Source organism: Staurois parvus, unplaced genomic scaffold (genome assembly GCF_062004578.1).
Source record: "Staurois parvus isolate SC_StPar_1 unplaced genomic scaffold, SC_StPar_1.0 ptg000431l, whole genome shotgun sequence".
Classification (NCBI taxonomy): Eukaryota; Metazoa; Chordata; class Amphibia; order Anura; family Ranidae; genus Staurois; species Staurois parvus.
Genome location: NW_028318227.1, coordinates 973,052 through 982,500, shown reverse-complemented (window position 1 = coordinate 982,500; position 9,449 = coordinate 973,052). Strand labels below are relative to the sequence as shown.

The following is a 9,449-nucleotide window of genomic DNA, read 5'->3' as shown; positions in this document are numbered from 1 at the left end:
GGTCTCCCCGGACCCCGCATTCACTATATCCGGTCTCCCCGGACCCCGCATTCACTATATCCGCTCTCCCCGGACCCCGCATTCACTATATCCGCTCTCCCCGGACCCTGCATTCACTATATCCGGTCTCCCTGGACCCTGCATTCACTATATCCGGTCTCCCCGGACCCTGCATTCACTATATCCGCTCTCCCCGAACCCTGCATTCACTATATCTGGTCTCCCAGGACCCTGCATTCACTATATCCGCTCTCCCCGGACCCTGCATTCACTATATCTGCTCTCCCCGGACCCTGCATTCACTATATCCGGTCTCCCCAGACCCTGCATTCACTATATCCGGTCTCCCAGGACCCTGCATTCACTATATTTGCTCTCCCCGAACCCTGCATTCACTATATCTGGTCTCCCCGGACCCTGCATTCACTATATCCGGTCTCCCCAGACCCTGCATTCACTATATCTATCTGCTCTCCCCGGACCCTGCATTCACTATATCCGTTCTCCCCGGACCCTGCATTCACTATATCCGGTCTCCCCAGACCCTGTATTCACTATATCCGGTCTCCCCGGACCCTGCATTTACTATATCCGGTCTCCCCGGACCCTGCATTCACTATATCCGGTCTCCCCGGACCCTGCATTCACTATATCCGTTCTCCTCGGACCCTGCATTCACTATATATGGTCTCCCCGGACCCTGCATTCACTATATCCGCTCTCCCCGGACCCTACATTCACTATATCAGGTCTCCCTGGACCCTGCATTCACTATATCCGGTCTCCCAGGACCCTGCATTCACTATATCCGCTCTCCCCGGACCCTACATTCACTATATCTGCTCTCCCCGGACCCTGCATTCACTATATCCGGTCTCCCCAGACCCTGCATTCACTATATCCGGTCTCCCAGGACCCTGCATTCACTATATCTGGTCTCCCCGGACCCTACATTCACTATATCTGGTCTCCCCGGACCCTGCATTCACTATATCCGCTCTCCCCGGACCCTGCATTCACTATATCCGGTCTCCCCGGACCCTGCATTCACTATATCTGCTCTCCCACAGTACACACAACATGGAAGTGCAATTATTTTAGTAAATATAAACTGCTAAATACCTTTTCTCATCAGTATATAGCAGTCTTGTGACTTCTATCAGTGTGAGCAGAGCACTGGTTACAACTTGTAGGAGGAGTTTTCTTTCCTAGGAGGATGCAGAACCCCTGACCCTCTGTCTGGACAGTGCTGATCACATGCACCCTCCCAAGAAAAAAAAAAACCTCTCTAGCAATACACACTAAACTTAGCATGTGCAGAATGGCTACGGTTCAGACTGTCTTATCAGGAGATAAGAAGTGAACATTTGAACAAGAGGAGGAGCAGAGAAGACAGGATCAAACATCCTTTTTACACAATGCAGAGGATTAACCCCTTAGGTTCCACAGTGAGTATATCAAGCATGCTTTACTGCATCTACAGACTGATTGTACTGTGGGGGGTCTAGTAAGACTTTAAATAAAAGACCGCTTTTGGCATATTTTCAATATCACTGCCAAAATTTCACCATTTCTGCCATATACAGACTGATCTTACTGTTGGGTTCAGTAACACTTTAACTTTCATCTTGCATAGATCGTTCATTCGGCAGAATGTGCTGAGTGAACAGATATCAGCCTTTGTGGACAGAGCTCTAGCACTGAAAACAGGAGAATTGGGTTCTGTAAAGTTCACATACACTATGCAATCTGATTGTACAATTTCCTTTACATTTTCCAGAACTATGGAATAGGACGGGGGTCAGCAACCAGTAGACCTCAGCCGGGTGGCTGGTAGATCGTGGTCTGGGCTTGCTGACCCGCCACCCCAGAGCATCATACAGAGTGCTATGCAGAGGGAGCAGGAGCCGCATAATCCAATGCCTCCTCTGTAGTGCCGCCTCCTGTCCCATGTGGACTGATACCAACTGCACTCCACCTCTTATCCTGGCTAGCATTCTGCAGACTTTTATTACCGCCCCCCAATGTATGTGTGAATGAGCCCTAACGGTGCCACTGAGGGCTCATTCACAAGTAAAGCAGGCACTGCAGTTCCTCTGAAAAGCGATCCGAGTGCGTTTAACAGGTGGTCAGGAGGCGATATGTTGCCTCCTGACCAGGGGCGGCCTGACAACTCACGGGGCCCCCGGGCAATAGGAAATCATGGGGTCCCTTTGTCCTTGCCCAAACTCAAATCACACCCAAAAAAGTCCATGAAAGGTACCAGGGGAATCTCATGTGGCCCCCTACTGACCCCGGGCCCTCGGGCGGTGCCCGAGTTTCCAAATGGTCAGTCCGCCCCTGCTCCTGACCACCTGATTTGAACCCATGATTGCTGTGCATTTGTGACATGGCAGTACGGCAATTAGAGGTTACATCAGGTGTGAGGAGGAGAACCCGGTGAGCCCAGTGATCTCTGACTTCTCCCATGTTGTTCAGGTAGGTCTCCACCTCTTTAACCCCTCGCCTACCGGGCACTCCCACCCCCTTCCTGTCCAGGCCAATCTTCAGCTTTCAGCGCTGGCGCACTTTGAGTGACAATTACGCGGTCATGCAACACTGTACCCATATGAAATTTTAATTATTTTTTCCCACAAATAGAGCTTTCTTTTGGTGGTATTTAATCGCCGGTGGGGGTTTAATTTTTTTCACTATAAACAAAAATGAGCAAAAATTGGGGAAAAAAAGGTTGTTTCTATTAATTTTTTTTTTAAAAAAGGTAATTTTTCTCCTCGTTGATGAGGCTGCACTGAAAGGTAGCACTGATGGGCACTGATAGGCAGCACTGATGGGCACTGATAAGGTGGCACTGATAGGCAGCACTAATGGGCACTGATAGGCAGCACTGATGGGCACTGATAAGGTGGCACTGATAGGCAGTACTGATGTGCACTGATGAGGTGACATTGATAGACAGCACTAATGGGCACTGATAGGCAGCACTGATGAGGTGGCACTGATAGGCAGCACTGATGTGCACTGATGAGGTGGCACTGATAGGCAGCACTGATGGGCACTGATGAGGTGGCACTGATAGGCAGCACTGATGGGCACTGATAGGCAGCACTGATGGGCACTGATGAGGTGGCACTGATAGGCAGCACTGATGGGCACTGATGAGGTGGCACTGATAGGCAGCACTGCTAAGCAGTACTGATGTGCACTGATGATGTGGCACTGATAGGCAGCACTGATAAGGTGGCACTGATAGGCAGCACTGATGGGCACTGATAGGCAGCAATGAAGGGCACTGAATGGCAACACTGATTGGCGGTACTGATGGGTGACACTGATTGGCGGCACTGCTGGTTACTTTTGGGGTTGCACTGGTAATCAGTGCAGATGCCTTCTGTGACACTTGCTCTTTATAGGCAGTGCTTTCCACAAGCTGTGACAGTGCGAGGAAAGTGCAGCCGATAACCGGCAACTGTATTTACCCAGTGATCAGCGTGTCATTGGACACAGCTGATCATGTGGTAAAAGGCCGCTTTGATTGGCCTTTTACCTTCAGCTGTGTCTGTAGGACAGTGGCAGGAGCGCGCCACTGAGGGTGCGTTATGGGAGGACGTCATATGACGCTGTAGCCGTCATTCGGGTATACCGCCGTTGTAAAGTGGTTAAGGTTGCCTACCCCTGGAATAGGAGGACCCACCTATCTACCCAATCACTCTGCATCCAATCAGGCAGGCCCTTGCACTACATAGTTGATGGGAGATCTAATGCAGGCTATAGATGGTTCGTTTATCGGTCGATTTTCCGTCCGAAAGAATAAACGGACGATTTTTGCACTGTTAGTGGGGCAGTGGCATCGGCCGATTTTCATGGTTCCTCCTCATTTCGTTTATCGGTCATGCTGGAAAATTCATGAAAAACGACTGATTTTCGAAATCATTGGTGGCAACATCGGTTTACGAATACAATAAATGATACTCGTGAGCCAAAAATGTGATATTCCCCTTGTGAAATGAATAATCTTTAAAAAATATATCAAATTATGGTGCTTCAACACCCTACACAATACTCATAATCTGTGCAAATCATACACTATATAAAAGAATTATATATATTTTTACAAATATATATATACGTGCTGCGCTCCGCAATATACATATAAACTCATAAGTGATAATATAAATGATACCGTGAAAAAATAAAAATGAATATAAATAAAATTTACTTCAAACCAGTGCCACATATAGTGCTATTTTAAATATAATACTAATCCAATATTTTAAATAATTTATAAATAGTCCTCTTTGTGCTTTTATAATATTTTCAGTGACAAGTGAGGTGTTATTTTGTGCCACACTCCCCGTGCTCTGTAGATAGATGTGCGCTCACCTCCTTGATTAGCCAGACTAAGTGGCTAAAAACACTTTTTGTCCTATCAGGACAAGGTGGAAAAATCTTCACACTCTATACGTATTTCCTTCCATGCTGGGGATTGCCTTATTTCTGCCACCAGAGGGCTCCCTTATTCCTCCTTCCACACTTTTAGCCTCAATGGATGGTTAGAGATGGTTTAGGTGGTATTTCCTCCTCCCAGTAAACCATGTAAAACAGAGCCACAAATAGTGCCTTATCCTTTGTGAGATTCAATCTTTATTATGTAATTGAAATCGGCACTCACATTTTGCAGTATTCAGCCAAGTTGTATTCAGCAGATACGTGCCCAGATCCTGTCCTTGTAAATGCCGCTCGTTCACCGCGGCGTCGTGACGTCAGGGGAGGGGCTCTGACGTCAGGGGAGGGGCTCTGACGTCACGACGCCGCAGTGAACGAGCGGCATTTACAAGGACAGGATCTGGGCACGTATCTGCTGAATACAACTTGGCTGAATACTGCAAAATGTGAGTGGCGATTTCAATTACATAATAAAGATTGAATCTCACAAAGGATAAGGCACTATTTGTGGCTCTGTTTTACATGGTTTACTGGGAGGAGGAAATACCACCTAAACCATCTCTAACCATCCATTGAGGCTAAAAGTGTGGAAGGAGGAATAAGGGAGCCCTCTGGTGGCAGAAATAAGGCAATCCCCAGCATGGAAGGAAATACGTATAGAGTGTGAAGATTTTTCCACCTTGTCCTGATAGGACAAAAAGTGTTTTTAGCCACTTAGTCTGGCTAATCAAGGAGGTGAGCGCACATCTATCTACAGAGCACGGGGAGTGTGGCACAAAATAACACCTCACTTGTCACTGAAAATATTATAAAAGCACAAAGAGGACTATTTATAAATTATTTAAAATATTGGATTAGTATTATATTTAAAATAGCACTATATGTGGCACTGGTTTGAAGTAAATTTTATTTATATTCATTTTTATTTTTTCACGGTATCATTTATATTATCACTTATGAACATCGGTTTACGATGTTTCGTTTTTCGACGAAAAATCGGCCGATAAACGAACCGTCTATGGCCTGCATTAAGCAGATTGTATAGTGTATTGAAAACAGGAGAATTGTGTTCTGGGTTCTAGAATAAACTAAAATGTATCCAATCACAGGCGATCGCATGTAAACACGGAAATGCCGGTTATCGGCATTTCTCTCCTCTCGAGCTGTCACGCTGACAGAGGAGAGGAGAGCCAGTAATCAGCTTTCCGTGGAGAGGACATGTACACTGATCATCAGGGCACTGATGATCAGTGTGCCCTGATGATCAGTGTGGCCCCAGAAGTGCCACCTGTCAGTGCTCATCAGTGCCACATGCCTGTGCCCATCAGTGCCACGTGCCAGTGCCCATCAGTGCCACATATCAGTGCATACCAGTGCACATCAATGCCACATATCAGTGCCCATCTGAGCTGCCTTTCAATGTCACCCATCAGTGCCAGTCAGTTCCACCTATCAATGCCAATCAGTGCCACCTATCAGTGCTGCCAATCAGTGCCACCTATCAGTGCCAGTCAGTGTCGCCTATCAGTACGCATCAGTGCTGCCTATCAGTGCCCGTCAGTGCTGCCTAACAGTGCCAGTCAGTGCCGCCTATCAGTGCCATATATGAGTGCTGCATTGCAGTGCCCATTAGTGCTGCCTATCAGTGCCCATCAGTAATGCCTGTCAATGCTCATCAGTGCCACCTATCAGTGCCTCCTCATCAGTGCCACCTATCAGTGTCCATCAGTGCAGCCTATCAGTGCCCATCACTGCAGCCTCATTAGCGCACATCAGTGAAGGAGAAAAATCACTTATTTACAAAATTGTATAACAAAAACTAAGAAAAAACATTTTTTTTTAAAATGTTTAGTGGTTTTTGGTTTGTATAAGAAAAAATAAAAATCCCAGTGGTGATTAAATACCACCAAAAGAAAGCTCTATCTGTCTCAAAAAAATGATAAAAATTTCATATGGGTACAATGTTGCATGACCGCGCAATTGTCATTCAAAGTGTGACAGCGCTGAAAGCTGAATATTGGCCTTGGCAGGAAGGGGGTAGAAGTGCCCTGTAGGCAGGAAGGGGGTAGAAGTGCTCCGTAGGCAGGAAGGGGGTAGAAATGTCCTGTAGGCAGGAAGGGGGTAGAAGTGTCCGGTGGGCAGGAAGGGGGTAGAAGTGTCCGGTGGGCAGGAAGGGGGTAGAAGTGTCCGGTGGGCAGGAAGGGGGTAGAAGTGCCCGGTAGGCAGGAAGGGGGTAGAAGTGCCCGGTAGGCAGGGAGGGGGTAGAAGTGTCCTGTAGACAGGAAGGGGGTAGAAGTGTCCGGTAGGCAGGAAGGGGGTAGAAGTGCCCGGTAGGCAGGAAGGGGGTAGAAGTGCCCTGTAGGCAGGAAGGGGGTAGAAGTGCCCGGTAGGCAGGAAGGGGGTAGAAGTGTCCTGTAGGCAGGAAGGGGGTAGAAGTGCCCGGTAGGCAGGAAGGGGGTAGAAGTGCCTGGTAGGCAGGAAGGGGGTAGAAGTGTCCGGTGGGCAGGAAGGGGGTAGAAGTGTCCTGTAGGCAGGAAGGGGGTAGAAGTGTCCGGTAGGCAGGAAGGGGGTAGAAGTGTCCGGTGGGCAGGAAGGGGGTAGAAGTGCCCGGTAGGCAGGAAGGGGGTAGAAGTGCCCGGTAGGCAGGAAGGGGGTAGAAGTGCCCGGTAGGCAGGAAGGGGGTAGAAGTGCCCGGTAGGCAGGGAGGGGGTAGAAGTGTCCTGTAGACAGGAAGGGGGTAGAAGTGTCCTGTAGGCAGGAAGGGGGTAGAAGTGTCCGGTAGGCAGGAAGGGGGTAGAAGTGCTCTGTAGGCAGGAAGGGGGTAGAAGTGCCTGGGGGACAGGAAGGGGGTAGAAGTGCCCGGCAGGCAGGAAGGGGGTAGAAGTGCCCGGGGGACAGGAAGGGGGTAGAAGTGCCCGGGGGACAGGAAGGGGGTAGAAGTGTCCTGTAGGCAGGAAGGGGGTAGAAGTGCCCGGTAGGCAGGAAGGGGGTAGAAGTGCCCGGGGGACAGGAAGGGGGTAGAAGTGCCCGGTAGGCAGGAAGGGGGTAGAAGTGCCCGGGGGACAGGAAGGGGGTAGAAGTGCCCGGCAGGCAAGGGGTTAAATAACGAAGGACAATACAATATGAATTATTTTGCTCTGCACATGTCTGCTGGTCATGGGGGGGGGGGGGTACAAAGGCGCAACGGACATTTTTCACCAACTCTTTCCGGGCCTAAAGTATCTCCGGAAGGTTTTTATTTCAGGTTTGGACGCAGCAGGAAGGACAATACATACTTTTCTCGGCTTCAGATTTTAAGCGCTTGTTTTTAATGAGGATCTTTCTCTTTAGGTCGTTGGGGGATGGTAAAGATCTTCCACACTCCAGCTGAAACACAGGAAGAGGATATAAGAAAACGTAATTATTATTTCATACAACTTACCTGTTTGTATCTATTATTTTTATTTTTAATTTTTTTATGAGAATAGCAAACGGTCTACATGACCTTCTCCTGAAGAACGGGGCAGCTGGGTCTCCTGCAGCTACGGCCAATCTAAGATCTCACCACCTTCTACTCTAGATGTCCATTGATGTGTATCTACACCCCAAACCAAAACTGTCACATATTGCCGATTATTAGTCATTGCTGTGGTGACTGTTATAGTTTTCTCTTTTCGAGCTTCTTCTGCTTTATTTTTCACCTGGTGATCCTGTTCCTGGCTACACTCACTCCTACGTTGTATCTCTGGAGGAACCCATGGTTGTCACCAGGGGCAGACTGACCATTTGGAAACTCGGGCACTGCCCGAGGACCCGGGGTCAGTAGGGGGCCCCATGAGATGCCCCTGGTACCTTTCATAGGCTTTTTTGAGTTTGGGCAAGGACACAGGGGCCCCATGATCCCCTATTGCCTGGGGGCCCCATGAGTTGTCAGTCCGTCCCTGGTTGTCACCCTAAGCTGCTTTACTGAAAGAGATTACAAACATGACCGTATCTCTTCATCTCCATTACATGGGGGGGTGGGGAGGGGCAAGGCATTTGGTAATTTACAGAAGAGCGCTACCCACATGGAAGAAATATATATTTTAAATCTATTTTTAAAATATTCTTCCCAAATATATTGACATATATTTGAAATATACAATGTTGGCCGTATTTAATATATTTCCAAATATATAAAATAAATATATATATATGTATAGATAGATAGAAATATATATATATGTATACATACATACATCTGAATGCATTCCAAAAATGTAGATTAAATGTATTTTTAAAAGACATACAGCATATTTGAAAATTAATTTTACAAATATTTTTCATATATTTCAATTTTCATATATTCTGTAATAAAAACGCATTTCAACATACTATATACCGTATTTTTCGCTCCATAAGATGCACTTTTTCCCCCCCAAAAAAGGGGGGAAAATGTCAGTGCGTCTTATGGAGCGAATATAAAGCGGCCGGTCCGGTATTTCTGATGCCACCATGTCAGAATACCGGGCCGGCCGCTCAGCTCTTCTCTCCTGCAGGACCTTACCTGTTCCTTGCTCCAGCGCTGTACAGTCTTCCCGCGCTGGCTTCTGTGACAACCGGGTGCCCACTGCGCATGTGCTGCACTTTGTGAATGATCCGGTGTCTTCTGGGACACATGACAGGTCCCAGAAGGCGCTGGGCCATTCACAAAGCGCAGCGCTTCTCGCGCATGCGCAGTGGGCAACCGGCTGTCACAGAAGCCGGCCCGGGAAGAAGGCAGGAAGGACAACTCTGCGGAAGTTGGAGCGGGTACCTGTCAAATTCAGGTACCCGCTCCCCCTTCTTCCCCAAAGGTCAGCAGTCTCTGGTCATTCCCTGCACTGTCAGCAGTCTCTGGTCATCCCCTGCACTGTGTCTGCAGTCCCTGGTCATCCCCTGCACTGTCTGCAGTCTCTGGTCATCCCCTGCACTGTCTGCAGTCTCTGGTCATCCCCTGCACTGTCTGCAGTCTCTGGTCATCCCCTGCACTGTCTGCAGTCTCTGGT

At 48.2% G+C, this 9,449-nt stretch overlaps 1 protein-coding gene across 3 annotated transcripts in view; it reads right to left on the bottom strand.

Moving 5' to 3' along the window:
- Positions 1-9,449, bottom strand: part of PLCB4 (phospholipase C beta 4) — a 569,741-nt gene that overhangs the window by 132,598 nt on the left and 427,694 nt on the right. For all 3 annotated transcript variants that reach the window (XM_089687591.1, XM_089687592.1, XM_089687593.1), the window contains exon 19: positions 7,719-7,809. In XM_089687591.1, the coding sequence (XP_089543717.1) occupies positions 7,719-7,809 (91 nt within the window). The remainder of the gene's footprint in view (positions 1-7,718; positions 7,810-9,449) is intronic.